General features: G+C 39.8%; 2 protein-coding genes across 7 annotated transcripts in view; one reads left to right on the top strand and one right to left on the bottom strand.

The window, feature by feature from the left end:
• Positions 1-276: 276 nt before the first annotated feature.
• Positions 277-17,022, top strand: ppp1r1c (protein phosphatase 1, regulatory (inhibitor) subunit 1C). 3 transcript variants are annotated; one of them, XM_075480760.1, is made up of 6 exons: positions 277-368; positions 1,469-1,526; positions 4,231-4,268; positions 5,168-5,222; positions 10,235-10,435; positions 11,998-13,257. In XM_075480760.1, the coding sequence occupies exons 1-6, from the start codon at positions 288-290 to the stop codon at positions 12,051-12,053; spliced, it is 489 nt and encodes a 162-aa protein (XP_075336875.1). In that variant the 5' UTR covers positions 277-287; the 3' UTR covers positions 12,054-13,257. The 3 variants fall into 3 exon arrangements, with proteins under 3 accessions (XP_075336875.1, XP_075336880.1, XP_075336886.1); XM_075480765.1 differs by lacking the exons at positions 10,235-10,435; positions 11,998-13,257 and adding an exon at positions 13,333-17,022; XM_075480771.1 differs by lacking the exon at positions 10,235-10,435.
• Positions 15,670-17,844, bottom strand: part of nckap1 (NCK-associated protein 1) — a 41,651-nt gene continuing 39,476 nt past the window's right edge. For all 4 annotated transcript variants that reach the window (XM_075480728.1, XM_075480736.1, XM_075480742.1 and 1 more), the window contains one exon: positions 15,670-17,751. In XM_075480728.1, the coding sequence (XP_075336843.1) occupies positions 17,635-17,751 (117 nt within the window). In that variant the 3' untranslated portion in view covers positions 15,670-17,634. The remainder of the gene's footprint in view (positions 17,752-17,844) is intronic.

Genomic DNA, 17,844 nt, shown 5'->3' with positions numbered 1-17,844 from the left:
GGACGTGCACGTGGGAACAGGCTGAACACTGCATGTGCACAATCATATCACAAGACGGAGCATAACCGGTAAAAAACTGATTTATTGCTGTATCAGATGCTGGTTTGGAAAATGCTGCAGTGCCTTGGCTGCTTGTTCCGTCCCTCTAAGTCTGTCAATTAGTGATAATGGACCCCATCGGCCGGGAGGAGACCACTCCCTCCGCTCTGTTCCCTCCCCCCCTCTCACGCTCTCTCTCTCTCTCTCTCTGTCCGTCTTTCTTTCTTTCTATCTCTCAGTGAGTGATAATGGAGCCCAGCAGCCCGAAGAAGATCCAGTTTGCCGTGCCTCCGCTGCAGGGACAGCTTGACCCGCAGGCCGCCGAACATGTGAGTGTATCTGAGCGCGCGTGGGCCGCAGAGTTAAAGGCTGTGAGGGGGGGTCAGTGTAGGTTCATGCATGTGAGAGCTGAATGAGGCTTCTATCTTTTGAGTCTTGTCTGGAATTTTCTAAGTGGGTGCAGAGCAGCATATGTGAAGAAGTCGGTGTTATGAAAACCGCTCAATATGTATTAATGACAACATATTTGTGAGTGGAAACACCAAAGTATCTTTCAGATGAACTCAAGGAGTTGTGAGGAATAAAGTCCAGTAAACGTTATTGCCACAGATGAAGAATTAAGCCATAATTCCTGTTAAATTCCCCCCATCAGAGACCTCTGATCTGCAGCTGATAGTTCACATCTTTCTTTGAGGAAACCCCACCAGCCCTCTCTTAGGTGAAGGCCCATCTGTGGTGTTGTGCTGCTTTTCTGAATGGCAGCTTCAGCGAGAAGGAACACTCGTGTTTAAAGCGTCACGCTTCAGGGAGGTTAAAGCTGCTGGTTTTTTGCTTTGCTGACGTTTTTACGAGCTGTAAAGTGGATGGAACCGGATGGCGTTTCGTTTGAAGGAGGCCGGTTAATGAAAAGAGACGGATCAGAGCCCCTCTGTGGCTGTTTGGGGTGTCGCTGTGCTGGCAGTCAGCATTTCCTCGCGTCACTGGTAGATTTAAGTCATGTCTTTGTGTCTGTTGCCATAACTTCTCTCCTTTATGATGCACGGTGCAATGTGTGTGATTTAAAAACTGGTCTTTACAGTTAATTCTATAAGTTAATACTACATTAACGTCTTTAAGTAAGTGTGTAAATGGTGATCTTTGGGATGTATTTTAGTCTTGAAAAGCAGATAAATCCAAACTGAAGTTATGCGTCTTTATTCGCTGCAACATGTGGGAACCCTAAACAAACTATGAGAGTCGTATCTCTATGATGCATTTGGAGTTAATAAACAGGCAGTTAGTTAGATGCTCTCTGTAAAGTTTAGTTAGTTAGAAGTTTAATGACAGTGAGAGGATTTTTTAACGAAGATTAAATGAAGTTTGTGTCTTTAAAGCCAGAGTGAAGGTGTGAGACATGAGGAAGAATGAAAACATGTGTGTTTTACCTCAGATCCGACGCAGAAGACCGACTCCGGCCACTCTGCAGATCTACAGACAGCCCGGCACAGGTGAGAATCAGAGAACCAGAGGTAGAGGTAGAGAGGTAGTCAGCCAGCAGAGCAGCAGCTGCTATAATGGAACGCTCATTAGATTACTTTTGGTAAGTGATCTGGGTGTTGGGGTCGGACTGATGGATGCATAACGAGTGTGTGCCTGCCGCTCTAAGCTTTTATAAATCCCTTTACAGCGGAACAGACTGATTGAATAATCGGCCTGATTCCACTCTGTGAGCTCAGCTCTGAGAGTCGGGTTCCTGTGCTGCCCTGAGGTGTTTTTTCTGTTACTGACACAACAAGAGCTCATACAGACCAAATAACAACCACAGTATCTTGACTTTAAAGGGAGGAATATGTCCACAGGATTTGGGAAGCCCCCCCCCCTCCTCCCGTTAGTAAAGTAATGGTCATAGTTTAACAAGTGCAGAGCTGTTGCTTTAGTTCCGTTCCAGCTGGAAAAACAAGAAAAGGCCTCATGCTCTCAGCCTGGAAACAAACAAGGTCAAAAAAGTCTGAAGTTGTTATTTCGTATCATGTTGCTAAGACATTTGCTGATATTTTCTGAAAGTATCTAATTCTACAGGACATTAAATGATACAGTGCTCTCTCGCTTGTGTTGGAAACCCTCAGGAATCACATTTGTTCTTCCTTAAAGATTAGTTGGTTTCATTTCTGGGTCAAAGAATTCAACCAGGGACAGATGGTGTTTGGAAACTCCTGAAGCTTACAGCTGAGATTTAAAACATCCTCACTGAGCTCGGAGGTATTTCAGCAGTTTGAACCAAAGATGCAGGATTTTTTTCCCCACAAAAAACCCAACAAGTGTTTATCTGAATCACAAATCCCAACATGTTCCTTCTTGCCCCAGCGTTACGTTGTTGCACTTCTTACAGGCACAAGGGAAGCATATTAAATCTTGTTTTCTAAGGTTTTAAGTATCAGGACATGAGAAATAACAACTAAGATAGACTGATAAATGAATAAACCATTAAAAAAGCCTTAAAATGAGGTAAATACAACAACACTTGACCATTCACACTCTGTCATTATCAAGAAAGAGTGTGAAGAACTAAGAACTAACTGAGATTAACTGATCATCAGTCAGTGTGAGCACCTCTAACAAAGAGTTTGCTGGTCTGCAGCATTCAGGTGTGTGTTAACACGATGCCAAGGAGGAAAGACATCAGCAATGATCTTAGAGAAGCAGTTGTTGCTGCCCATTAAACTGAGAAGGGTTATAAGGCCATTTCCAAACTATCTGGAGTGAATAAGATTATTCACAAGTGGAAAATATTCAGGACAGCTGTCAATCTTCCCAGGAGTGGACGTCCCAGCAAGGTCAGCCCAAGGTCAGAAACCCAAGAGCTACATCTCAGACTATGCAGGCCTCAGTGAGCATGTTAAAGGTTAAAGTTCATGACAGCACAGTAAGAAACAGACTGAACAGGTATGGCTTGTGTGGAAGGGCTGCAGGAGAAAGCCTCTTCTCTCTAAAAAGAACATGGCAGCACAGCTTAGGTTTGCAAAGCTGCATCTGAACAAACCACAAGACTTCTGGAACAATGTCCTTTGGACAGACCAGACCAAAGTGGAGATGTTTGCTCATGATGCACAGCAGCACGTTTGGAGGAAACCAAACACAGCATATCAGCACAAACACCTCACACCAGCTGTCAAGCACGGTGGTGGAGGGCTGATGATCTGGGCCTGTTCTGCAGCCACAGGACCTGGGCACCGTGCAGCCATTGAGTCCACCATGAACTCCTCTGGATACCAAAGTGTTCTAGAGTCAGATGTGAGGCCGTCTGTCCGACAGCTGAAGCTGGGCTGAAACTGGCTCATCAACAGGACAATGATCACATACACAGCAGCAGATCTACAGCAGAATGTGTGAAAATCAGGAGTAAAACTTGTCAGAGAGAGTTGCTTACTACAGAAATATGAGAAGAAAATCATCTGCAGGTGTTATTGGGGTTGATTCCTGAAAAGACCCACACGGACAGATAAGACCTGTTTGGGTCTAATGCGTCAGAGGGCTCCTGTTCCCAAACCTCTGTTTTTAAATAACTGCTCAGGTTTTTGTTGGGGGGAAAAGACCAAAGAAAGGCTTTCAGCCAGAAACACTCTAATTAAAGAAGAAAAAAAGACAAAACAAAGGAAAAAATAGACGCCTAAAAGATGAAAAATAAGATCAACAAAGGAGCTCAACTGAAAAAGATGTAAAACAAGTAATAAATTATGCAAATAGATGCAAAACCAGTGCAAACACACACAGAAAAGGAGCACTACTTGAGGCAAAGTAGCTGAAAAGAGACCCCGAACAATCGGAGACAAATGGGGAAACAATGGAAAATAAATTGCATAATGAACACAGAAAGACGGCTGTGATGCGTAGAATCGTGGCAGGGATGCAAAGCAACCCCTAATAAAAAGAAAATAACCAGAAAGAGATGCTAATTTAATGCAAATAGATGCAACACCAGCCCAAACGGAGACAAAACGACCGCTGAGGCTCAAACCTACTGTTTGTGTTGGCGTCATGAGTGCAGTGAGGGGTGGGGGTTAGTTGGTCCTTTTCTGACCAAATCCAGGGTTTCCTGTTCGGGTTTCTGGTGAAAGTCCAAAACTTTAACAGCTTTAAAAGTGGAGAACACAGCTGGTGACGGATCAGTTCAGAGATGAAGCGCTCACAGCTGCCGTCTCATCTCTCCTGCAGATGTTGGAGATCAACACAACGCCGGCGGGGAGTCGCAGGTTTGTACAAACACACACTGAGGCGGGGGAGAAGTGTATCAGCAGCAGGTAAACACTCGCCTGCTGGAGAAGCTCTCACAACACATTTTTCTGGGAAACTGGACTTCGTCTGTAGCAACCTGCGACACTGGAAAAAATCTAAATCTTACCAAGTATATTTGTCTCATTGAGTATCTCATTACACTTAATATAAGACATTTGCCTAACAAGTACTATTTCAGCCAGATATAGGGGACTTGCTTTAATACAATATATCTTGAATATCTTGTTAAGTGAAAAAGGCTTGAAAATAACTTGTTTTGAGTCATATTTCACATGAAACAAGATTTTTCTTTCATTTGAAGAGGTTTTTTAGCTAATTTCAAGATCACTTTTAACTCAAAAGTCCTAAATATCACATTTTATTTTAAGAAATCTTGACAAGCCAATTTTCACTAGTTCCATTGGCAGATTTTTTTGCTTATTTCAAGCAAAAACGTCTTGTATTTGTTGTTTTTTAAAAATTATTTTTGGAGGGGCATTTTTTCCAGTGGACACAGTAAAGCTGCACTTTTTAAAGTTTAAAAACAAATCCAAAAGTGCTTAAAAACCATCTCAAGTTGGACATTTCTCTCTTGATGATCCATAAGTCCTTTATAAGCCAACAAACAACTGCTTTTCATGAGCTGATCTGACAGTTAAAAGCTTGAGTCACCTGTTTCTTTGCTGCTTTCTTTGTGTAAAACTTTAATACATTCGATCAATATCAATCATGTGATTTTTGGATAATCCTATTCATTTAAAAAGGGACTAATCTTCCACTTCACATCCATGGTTTCTATGTTTATATTTGAGCTCTTCAGGAGCTTTGTGCTGTTGTCACGGTGATGTACAAGCCAGCATCTTCTCTTGTCCTGCAGGCTTCAGATGCCTCTCAGAGGAAGCAGAGCACTTATGCCCCTCCCACCATGAAAGGTAAACAAAGCCTCACCTGAATTTTGTGTGCAGAATGTTTGTGAAATTCATAAAAAGATGATCTGTGGAAGAAAAATGGAAGGATTCCAGTTTCCTTTTAAGGAGGATTAACTTCTCCTGACAATCTGCGGCCGACCGCAGGAGCATTTTTGCTTTATGTCGTCGTATAAATGCATCAGAGAGAGAAAAATTGTGATGAAGAGTTGACAAATGATGCGTTTGGGATTCTATCAGGAAGCATCAACAGGAGAGATTTCATACATGCAGAAGAGTCTGTATTCTGACAAAAAGGTCACTGAGCTTCTTTTCTGCTCTTGATTCTGGATCATAAACAGCAGATTGATATTTTGTCCTAAAATCGAGTGAAGTTAAAGTCCATTTACTCATGATCCAGCCATCAGTCCCCCTGTTGTTGGAAGATGTAGTTCAATAAGCTTTCAAATCCTATTGATCAGAGAAATGTTTGACTTTTTCAGCTTTTCATCACAACCTGCTTTCTTTACAGCTTCCTTTTACTGAAGTGCATCCTCTGAATGTTTAACTGTGACCATATTTCAGTAGAATTATAAGCGGATGTGTTCTTTAATGATGGTTTGGTTGCAGCCGAGTCTGGTTCTGCATTTATGTTTTTATGTTTCTTTTCTTTGCTTTGCTCTGTCTTTCATTCTGCTGTCTTCATCGGTTCTGTTTCTTTAGTCTGGCTTTAGATATCTCTGGTTGTTCTTTAGCCTCTGGTCTCGTTGGTCTCAGTCGACCCAGCTGACACAGGAGGGGGCGGGGCTACTTTTAAAGGCTCCCTTCTTAAACAATTCAACACTAGCTGTTTTCACACTGAGATCCGCTACCATCGCGGGTCCAAATTGCCACTTCATCCCGCGTCGAGCAATGTGAATGCTTGGCCTGTTAGGTGACCCGTGTCGCCTGAAGCCGAGTTCCGGGGGCGTTGCCTAGTGGCAGAGCGTCACACGAAACACATAAAATGCTGGGCGTGTACAATGACGTAGGCTCAAGCCATGCGTCGGAGGTAGGCCCAAATACACCTGTCTGCATCAAATTTTTCGAACCAACGATGGCGGGACACCTTGAGGACTTGTTTTTGTTGCTGGCTGTTTGTTCGGTCACGCAAGTGTATATGCAGTTCATGGAGATGTTATTTTACGGGGTGTGGATGGTCACAACGTGGGATGCCGCCGAAGAACATATGCTGAGCTGCATTTTTGGAGCGAAGTTAGTGCAGTGCTGAAGACGTTTCTTCGTCGGTTTGTTTGCATGCCGAGTGATGTACGTCTTCGGGAAACTATCGATGGATAGTTTGTCTCCCCAGTTGGCCATCTTGCAAAATGTCTCGAACTTGCAGAGTAGAACTTGAAGTGAAACTTGTCCTCACCTGTCGCTGTTGTTCTGAATCAGCTGTCCATTCTGTCTTTTAAACTCCTCACGTCACGCCACGCCCACGTCCATCCCGCGTCAATTGCTTTCACATCAAATTCGGCTCGGCAAAAAGACTAGGGTCCGACGCGGGTCGAATGGCGAATCGAGTTGACACCCCAGCCCGGATCGTCAGTGTGAAAGGAACAGCGGACACGCTAAATTCGCGAATTAAACGTGGGTTCTTCCTCAGGGGCTACTGACAGGTCGGCTCGTGTGAAATAAATCCCACTGAATGACCCTCAGTACTTTGGCTCAATCACAAACCAAAACAGTCAACTAGTTCAGACTTATTCCTCATCATATAAGGATTAAAAATAAACATGGCAGACCACAGAATTTCCCAAAGTTTAACCAAGCTGGTGATTTTTCTTTCTTTTATTGATCAACTAACAAAACTAAGCCCTTTATCATCATCTGTGTGACCCTCATATGTTATAGTTATGAGCACAGTTATCACCAAAACTAAAAATCTACTGATTAAAATGAATGAATGCACCATTTACTCTTGTTTAAGTTGTATTTTCTAATGAACAAGAGTCCTTTTTCAACCCTTAAGCAGACAGGACTTGAGAATTTGTTGTAAAAAATCATTTCATATCTATATTTATATCATTTTGCAACCCAGAAAAACATTCTCATGAATACTTCCTTAGATATTTGATATAGTTTGGGTTTTATTTCCAGGAAATGATGCCCGTTTAGAGTGTAAACATTTAAAAGAGTAAGTGTTTGAATGTTTTACTTTAGCTTTCCCTGTTTTTTTGCATCATAAGCACAACTTTTTAAAGCTAATTTTTATATACTTTTTAATCAAGTTGTAGACCAATCACAACCCACAGTTACATAAGAAAGAAAGTACACCCTCTAAACATAATTTTTTAGGATTTATTTGTTTATTGGTTTATCATGAAGGCCAATAAGGAATGCAATACATGATAAACATAGTAAACCAAAAAGGCTGAAGCAGACGCTGATATAAAAACTACGTCTATTACATACAAACATTCCAAAGTTATGAGGTTTTATGCATCAAAATATAATGAAAGAAATCATCTGGTTCTTATCGTGTCTTAAAATATCTATTTCCTGAACAAAAACAAAGTCAAAATGCAGAAAAGGTGTAATTCTGACATTCAGGTGTGTGTTAACACGATGCCAAGGAGGAAAGACATCAGCAACGATCTTAGAGAAGCAATTGTGTTGGGTTATGAGGCATTTTCCAAACTATCTGGAGTCCATCATTCTACAGAGTGAAAGATTATTCACAAGAGGAAAATATTCAGGACAGCTGTCAATCTTCCCAGGAGTGGACGTCCCAGCAAGGTCACCCCAAGGTCAAAAACCCAAGAGCTACATCTCAGACTCTGCGGGCCTCAGCATGTTAAAGGTTAAAGTTCATGACAGCACAGTTAGAAACAGACTGAACAGGTATGGCTTGTTTGGAAGGGTTGCAGGAGAAAGTCTCTTCTCTCTAAAAAGAACATGGCAGCACAGCTTAGGTTTGCAAAGCTGCATCTGAACAAACCACAAGACTTCTGGAACAATGTCCTTTGGACAGACCAGACCAAAGTGGAGATGTTTGCTCATGATGCACAGCAGCACGTTTGGAGGAAACCAAACACAGCATATCAGCACAAACACCTCACACCAGCTGTCAAGCACGGTGGTGGAGGGCTGATGATCTGGGCCTGTTCTGCAGCCACAGGACCTGGGCACCGTGCAGCCATTGAGTCCACCATGAACTCCTCTGGATACCAAAGTGTTCCAGAGTCAGATGTGAGGCCGTCTGTCCGACAGCTAAAGCTGGGCTGAAACTGGCTCATCAACAGGACAAAGATCCCAAACACAGCTGCAGATCTAAAGGGTTTCACCAGCTGTTGGATCGTGGGGTTCTCTTAGTTTTTCACACACCGTTTCTGCATTTTGGTTTATCTTTTGTTATATGAGTAATGACACAGTATCACATGTTGAGTGTCGTTGTTGACCTTGTAAGAACCAGATAATTATTTTTTATTATACTCTAATACGCAGACCTTGAAAGATCTATTATATTATCTATTATTCATCCTCCTCAGTAGAAACAACTTCCCTTAATAGCTTCTATATTTCCATGTTACTGTAAGTGGTTCCATCATCTTCATCGCTGGAGTCTGAAGACCTTGTAGTTGTGCGTCGTGCTCTTAAAATGAGCTTTCTCCGACGCCTCTCAGGGTAATATATACATTTGTATATACATATAGAATGTGAGCACCTCTAGACATTATGATATTTGGTTGCTGATATTATTTCGTCTTTAAAAGTATAAACAATTACTGTATTTTTGCCCCTAATTTGGTTTAAAAAGCTGTTAATCTGAACACAACAAACACCTTTAGGCAAGCTTTCTTCATCAGCATATGAGGAAAAAAGTCATTTATTTAATACTGATACTGTTGTTTCACATCATGTGACCTCGATAGAGATATATATCACTTTTTTAGTGCCAATAGGAGATATATGAACATTTCAGGGTGTTAAAGTGTTTATTAACAAAGAGATTTATTTTAAGTTGAACTCAGTGATAAAATTAGTGTTGCTTCCCTCCTGAATCCTCATGTAGTGAGGCTGATAACAGATGGAACAGGATCACCGATTTGTCATCTGGTGATATTTTGAGCAGCTTCAACACAGCCAAGCTTTCCCTAACAAAACAATGCAAAGTACACCTGTCTGATGGCTTTTATCGCTTCGAGACTTGGCTGCTGCTGACATTTTTTTTTATCGCCAGAGATGAATAATTTATCAAACCGTTAGAGAGCTTTTCTCTTCAAAGTAGGAAAGAAGGAGCTCCTGAAGGAGAGTTATTCCAACAAAACCTTCACATCTTTTCCCCTCGTATGTTTGACCTGAAATACAGACGACGATGTGCAGGAAAATCAGCATTTTCTTGCAGAGAAAAGACAGGAAGAGGAAGGAAAACGTGTTGGGTGTAAACTGTTGTGTGCAGGGCTCGACCAGAGAGTGCAGCACTGGCTTGATTCTGGGAAGTGAGCACAGTAAAAGCTTTTCTTTTATTGATCCGGCTGAGTGAGCGTGTGTGGCTGAAAGCCTCCTGAGTAACTGCCTCAATGCACCAAACACAAATCAGACATTTTGTATGTTCTATAGGATGAAAAAAATCTTTTGAGGTCTTCGGTTTTGTTTAAGAAGAAGACTAACCGCATAAATATTTCGTCTTCACTGGCTCATCGTGCAGAATTCTTAAATACATTTACAAATCCAACAGGAAAAAAAAAAACAAAAATTAAAAAAAATCACACGGACATTTATTCCAGAACAAACCAGAGCAGTAAACCAGGACATTTTAAGTAAACATGCTGTCAAATTACTATATTTATAGCCTACAATAGAAGCCACAACTGAATTATTTATTTATATTTATATTTATATTTATTTATATTTTTCGTTCTGGTTTGCTTAATCAGTTTAAGTCACATTTAACAATCCATTAATTTTGCCGATATTATTATTTTTAACGAATAATAATGTTATGTACCTGTAGTTGCAGTGTCTCTCCACTAGAGGTGCTCTTCTCTCCTCAGAGCTTCAGCTGGGGGTGGAGCATCAACTTCTGGGGGCGGGGCTCTGTGAGACAGACAGCCAGCTGAGCCCAATCACAGCACAGCTCTATGCTGCTTCCCAGTGGGCCAATCACAATGGGCCAGAGGAAGCCAATGGGAATGAGGCGGGTCTGCTGTTAGCCAATCAGGAGAGAGGAATGCCAGAAAGCAGCAGCTCAGGGGGTAAACTGTTTATCAGATAGAAAAATGTACACAATAAGGCGAGCAGTATACATCAAAACACTTTTTGTTCTTTATGTTCTACAAACGCAAACTCAGGACGTGATGGGGAACGAGGAAAAATTGGCAAATTGGTCTCTAAATCACTGTTATTTTCTAATGAATAGATTAAATTTACCTTAATTCGTCCTCAAAGTCTGATGATTGTGGGATAAAAATAACAGTATTTTGTTTATCCCACTTAAGCACAATTTGATTAGGTTATTCACTGTGAGCATCATACATAAGCTGACATAAAAATAGAACATATCTATTCTTCCCTTTACCTCAAATTATTTAAATCATTTTATAGAAACCTTTCTGCCCAGCTCTGAATATTTTTTTCCTAAAATATCACAAATTATCAAAAATCACATGCGCATCGTTGCCAAGAAACTAAAAGGGAAGAACGCTGGGCTGAAACATTTGGAAATCTCAACAAACACCACCAATGTGCAAAGCTTTTACACCTGTAACTGCCCTTATATATGCTGCTGTAAGGTTTCATAGATAAAGAACATAAACTACAACAAATTGCTATAAATCAACAGTATATGTACAAAATCTCACTGTATTTTGTATAATCAGAATCAGAATCAGAATCAGAATAACTTTATTAATCCCTTGCGGGAAATTCTTTTGTTGCAGTGCTCTTATTTACAGGAAAATAAAGATTAATAAGAATAAGATAGGGAAAAAAAAAATAAAATAAAAATAAAAAAAGAATAAACACAGTTAGATGATTGTATGTGATCAGCACCAAACTCTACTTTCTCAAAAACAGCCCCTTAAACATAACCAATGCGACAGTTTTAAGTAAAAAAAGAGCGACAAGAAGTAATATTTCTGAAAGAAGTTCAGTATTTGTAAATTTGTCATGTAAATGGTGCATTACACCAAAGATCTGTCAACATTTACATGTAATTAAATGAAAATTAAGCTGAGTTTATTAGACTTTGTAAGTAAACTGTAACATGTTTGTGCTACTTTCATAACTTACCACTAAATATAGTTGATACAGATAATATGAATACTTCAGTGACTGCGTCCTGTGAGCCGAGTTCCAGCCGAGTTTTGGTGTTGACGAAGGTAGTCCGGCTAGTTGGCTGGGGTTTAAAAAATAAAGCGTTTTGCTTCTGAAAACAATATGCGTTCAAAAGAGTAATACATTTGCATCACAATATCGTTCTCCAGGAAAAAGTCAGACCTCACAATCGCTTGGCCCTATTTTCTCTCTACATCTGCAGTGAGGGGAGTTAATACTAGACTTAGAATAATTTGATGGAATTAATCACGACCAACTGGATGTGATCTGGGGAAATAAGCTCATTTTTGTCAATAAATCAGCCAGAATCATCAGTTCAGTGAATCAGTTTATTTTTTCTCCACAGCTTTAAGAACAGGACAAACAGTCTATATAGTGCACATCTCTTCAAACTAACAGTACTAACTGCTTTGTCTCTCCTCCTCCTGCACGATCTTCCTCCTTCCTCTTCTTCCCTCGCCTCCTCTCCCTCTGTTTTTAGACTTGCCATGCACCAACAAAAAGGAAGCGCCCAGTCCCGACACCATCTCCCGATAGCTGTCAGCTCACTTTCATCCTTTTCGTCTCTCAGTAACCAACTCGGTCTGCTTTTCTTCTTATTCCAACACACAGCTTTGCCATCGTGCTGCACTTAAACGCTGTATTTCTTCCTGTTTCATGTGCTCAAGCACACAGAGATTTAAGTTAAATGTACTCGGTCTGGATTTAAAACTGTAGCTGTGAATAAAGATGTATTATATGCAAACATTTAGAGAAAGTCTGGCTGGTCTTCATCTTTTCATATTGCGTTAATCTTCCGTTTCTGGTCGAATTCAGGAAAGGTTTTCTTTTCTGTCCTCCTGTTATCCCAAAAGGGGATAAAAACGGACCATTATGAAGACCATTAAGGGATTAAAACACTACTGTTTAGATGTCATCATCTGTGTGGCTGCATTAACAGCTGAAGGAGTGTGTGGTTTATGCAGAATGTGTCCCAGTGTTTTTCATCACCGGCCCCGAGAGGCTGAACACTCACAGACAGGATGAGCTGCAAGACGAAAAGTGGGATTCGCCAGAGAAATAAATAGAAATATCCACCAGTCTCCCACCACCTATAATCACTTTATGTATCGTGGGTCATCCATCTTTTACTCGTCTGTGAAAGAGATGGATTGTTTTCCTGATTTAAGATGTCAGCAGGTACAGCTGGAAACATGGAGGACTTTAGACGAGGGTTTCATTTCCCAACTTTAGTTACAACACTTTGAATATTAAAAATCCTCACGATGGTAAATCTGACTTAAATGTGTTTAAATGTGATTTATCGTGCGCTGTATGTCACCTATTTATCAGTGTCTGGCCCAACAGAACAACAACATATCCTAATGTGATCCGAGTTTATAATTTCCAGGATAAAATGTTGACTAATCCCTGCATTTGGTACATAAAGTCAAACTTCAGATTTAAGCAGTCGCCAAAGTTAATAAATGCTGACTAATCAAATTGAGGCTAGTTTCTATTCTACTATCCAGATATAGATTAAATCTGTATATTTGCAGTGGTTGCCACAAATATTTATACTATTGAATATGAAGGTTTTGTTTTCGAGTTTCCCAAAGGGAATAACATTAAAGTCATTAAAAAGAAGAGTTTTATCTGCCAGTCTTGGGGTTATTAATGTTGTTTTTGTACTATTTAACCAATTTATCCACACGTCAAACCCGTTTTATATGAGTCTGTTTCTTTTTGTTTTTATCTGTTGGCAGAGTAAGTTCGGCTGGGCACCTTGCAGGTGTTGGCAAATCAGTCACCATTGTATATTTTTTTTTTTACGTAGGAAAATTGGAAAATACTGTTCCTGAGGAAGACGAGGAGGAAACCACCGCTCAAGCCAACTAATCCAGCAAAGGAATATCAGCAGCCAATCTGTTTCTGTTATCTGGACAAAGCAAACAGCTCCGATTATGGACCCTGATGTCCATCAAACTGTACGACGGGACATTTATCAGTGGGAGAATTGACTTCGTGCAGCAGCTAATATAATCTAAGCTGGTAAAAAGACTTGTTAGATCACAAACAACAGTCTTTATGAAGGTTACTGAAAACCACCTCATAGACATAACTCCACAGTGGCGAACAGCTGGGTGTCGATTTCTGTACCAAGTATTTTAACCTCCAGAATCATTTGCTACATTTGTTTTCCCCGTTTCACTTTACACACTTGGAGAATTAGCATTCTTCATCCAAACAGGCAGCAAAATAGACAACAGATATCAGCAGATTTTAACACTATATGTGGGAAACGTAAACCTCCCATAATTTGCTCTAAAGCTATGGCAAAGCAATACTTTGGCATATTCTTTACACAATTTCAAAGTTACACTAAAAAAGAAAAATAACCCGTTGATTTTTCCTTGATAAATTTAGCTTGATGGCTAGTTGCTAGCTACTACAGTAGAGCTAAGTTAGCTTGCAATGATTCAGTTAGCTAACATGCTGAAGCCTTATTAAGTTAGCCAGAAGCAGAACTTGAGTTTTCATCATACCATGCCAAACAAACCAGTTATTTCTAAATTCAAGTGATATTTACAAGCAAATAAGGAAATTAACGTATTAAATAGATCACTGACATTTTATGCATCAATTGTGACAAATACATAATCTGTTGTACGGTCAGCTCACATTACCAACTCCACACTAGCCAACAATCAGGCTTAAAAAAAAAAATAAGACAACAAAAACGACAACTTTTGGTGGGAAACTTAAACCTTCCATAAATTGTTCTAAAGCTATGACACAGCAATAATTTGGAATAAATTATCATTTTTTAAAAGTTACACTCAAGAAATATTAGAATAAAAAATACTATTGATTTTTCTGAAATATATCTGGCTTGATGGCTAGTCGCTAGCTACCATAGCATAGCTAAGGTAGCTAGCAATGGTTCAGCTAGCAAAAAACAGCTTACGTTAACCAGATGCAGATGAACTTGAGGTGTTTGTTGTCATGTCATTTTACTCAAATAAAAACACACAATAAAAACACTGATTACAACAAAAGCAGTTAACCAGTTATTACTACGTTCAAGTGATATTTGCTAGCTAATAGAGAAATTAACTTATTAACACAATAGTTTAACCAATCACTGACATTCTGTACTATTTTATGCAGTACTTTCAGTTGTGACAAATAATTTGTTTCCTGCAGCAAGCTTTTAAAATGTCTAATATGTATCAGGACTTTAATCACAATACCTGTGAAATAGTCAGTAGCTCATGGAAAAACCAAAGCATTGCAATAAACACTTAATTTAGACTCAAACTCTGCAGTCAGTGTCAGTTCTGAAACTAGATATAGAGCAAGCTCAGGCAGTTACGGTTAATAATGGCTACATTGTTGTTTTAATTTCCTTTCATGATATAATATATTTGACTGTAAAAGTGATCTTTTAATTTATAAACAGTTATTACGGGTGAATGGGATTTGCCATTTCTACAACAAAAAGCAGCTACTTTGAGTAGCAAGATTAAAAATCAGATTGATGAATCAATGAGGAGATCATCTGGTTACAGGGTTTCTTTTTCTTTACATTTTAGATTATTTGTTTTACATATGCAACGTATGTCTTGTAACTTTGCATAACAGCACTAAAATATACAAACTTTTCATATAATAGAGATAAGAAAAGAGCATGCACGCTAATGATATCGATTTAATCTTTGTAGTAAGGTACGAGTTGTGCTGGAGAGCCTCCTGGTGGGTTCTGTATGAGGAATAAAAGACCATGTTTATGTAATATTTAAGAGTTTATGGTAAGGTAATGATGGATAATCGTAGTGGATGTTTAGATAACACCCCCCCCAAAAAAAGGTCTCATATTATAAATGGCAGGTTGGGGATAAATTAGCACAATTTAAAACTATAATATTAATCCCGTTTGCACGTTAATGGTAGATATTGTTTATTTTCCGTGCAACAGGGGCTTAATGCTGGAAAGTAGCGTCTGAACTCCAGTTTTAGATCAACTGAGCCAACACAGAAAGGTTCCAGCTCTCGTTGATGGTCTAATTTATCACTTAACGATAAAAAAAAAACAAAAAAAACAAAGCTTGCGTGACCACTTACCTCTTCACACCTCGCCCCATCGCAGAAGACACCAACAACTGCCACAAACTCACTGCTCAGGTCTGACACAGCCCTGACGTTTATTTTATTGATGTAATTCAAGTTACACGGTGGAATCAGAAACACAAAAAGTTAGGTTAGAAATAAAAACAGCAACCGTTCCACGTCAAACGGCAGAATGCGTCCACAGATCCGTCACCACAAGCTTGTAATGCAAACTATAGATTAGATACACAATAGAAACGTAATCTGCTGTCGCTCTGTTTCAGATTTTAGCATCTTGCTAGCTTCGTACTGTAAAAACAAAATCATTTTTACTTCAGTCTCTTTGAGGGTTTCAACCTCCAAACGGTCGGAGGTTAAAGTCCTGAATAGTATGCAGAACAAGCTTTAAGACGGAGCCCCGGGGTCACTGGTGAACTAGCAAAGGGCCGACATAATGGGAGTATTGGTTTGTGTATGTGTCAAAGTATGTAGCCCTTGCTATGCCTTGATTGAGCAAAAAAAATAAATAAAAAAAAGAATAAACCAGACTGGACTTTGTAAAAAGCTGTTTGTTTGTCCTTTAAGGTCCCACTTAACCTTCATAAAAATGCAACTTCTAATATGGAAAGTTTGTTGGCGGACGCTCCGTCGATTCACAAATCCAGTGAAAACATCACCAAGAGTGTATACAGATATATATTTATTTTTGTCTTATTGCAGCTGCAGGTTTCTGTAGACTTTCACAGGTCTGAGATCGATTAGGATTGGTTGAATTTACTTCCTGTTTAGAGTTTAAACCCCAGAGTGTAGATGGTTCCCCTCAGCTACCTTTAAACAGGGCGTAAAAACCTCTCCTCAGAATCCACAAGTTGACGGATAAATAACTCATATTTTCTACCCGACACCCATAAAGAAGATGAGCTGCACCTACTGGAGTCAGATGTCAATTATTTACAGCTAAGGGGGAAGTTTTTCTGCTGCTTGTTCCAACTGTAAAAGGCCTGCGTGTAACCGTCGAGCTGCAGCCGAAGTGGAATTGCACGCCGTTAACACCCAACCACTTCCAAGCCCTGATACCAAAGTTTTTAGTGTCAACACATTTTGGCAAAAATCGTCATCATTGTCGTCATCATAAAAGTAACAAAACATAAACATTAAAAACAGACAAGTTCAGTTCACATCAAAGTAGAATACAGATATCATATCTTTACCCACAAAAAGTTTTTGTTACGACTAACTAGAAAAAAAAGGGAAAACATCACCATGGTACACAAGCGTGTCTGTACGCGGTAAAATGTAGAAAGATTAGCGTGTGTGTAGCTTTAGATCTGCTCAGGATGTCCGTCAGTGTGTGTACATACAGTTTTTGTGTAAACTTACGAGCAAAACATCGTCTTTTTTTTTTTTTCGTTATCAACACAGGAATCTTCACTCAAAATAAAAAAAAGTCCCACATCACATCAGAATCATTTGCATTCCCCAAAATAAGCATCCGAATCCGTCACCAGAAGTTTTTCAGCTGGACACCGAAAAAAATCTCAAAACTTTCAATAAAAATAAGAAGGAAAAAAAAAAAGAAGGAATATTTCAGTGTCAGCTCTATATATACTATATATTTATATTTTTCTTCTTTAATACCATCCAAACATTGTATATTATGTTGCTATGGTAATGGTCCCTTGGCAACATCATGGAAAACAATGATTAAAATAAAGACACTGATCCCCCAACAATTGTCCAGCTAGTGTGTGAGTTAGTGTGTCTGGTTCTTACGTTCGCTTTGTCCTGTAATTTGAGTGGATTTTATTTGATTTTTTTTAAATGCTACGCGTTTAGTGTGCCATCATCTTTATGTACATGTCAACAGTGTTGCTTTCTCTGTCAGAGCAGCACGCCGAGGCATCGATTAGTGTGTTTTAGTCTGCATTTTAGTGTATTCTGGTAGTGTCGTGTTTGCGTCTACGTACGAGCACTAGAGCTCTGATGGTAGGCCGAGTGTTAGCCCCTCCCCTTTGTGTCGGGTGTGAGTCTATGCGTTGGCGCTGATGCTCTGTTTGTAGACGGCGTGGTACGCGTTTCGCAGCAGGACGTAGGGGAAGCAGGACTCCAGCAGGTCCATGGTCAGGAAGGGAGACTCCTGCACGATCTGACGCACAAAAGAAACACAAAATAACTCTTAACCCTTGTGCGGTCTTAACATTGTTTACTCCCCTTGTCCTATGGGTCAAAAATGACCCGC

Source organism: Odontesthes bonariensis, chromosome 2 (genome assembly GCF_027942865.1).
Source record: "Odontesthes bonariensis isolate fOdoBon6 chromosome 2, fOdoBon6.hap1, whole genome shotgun sequence".
NCBI classification, from domain to species: Eukaryota; Metazoa; Chordata; class Actinopteri; order Atheriniformes; family Atherinopsidae; genus Odontesthes; species Odontesthes bonariensis.
The sequence above is the reverse complement of the archived record's forward strand: the minus strand, read 5'-3'. Positions and strand labels throughout refer to the sequence as shown.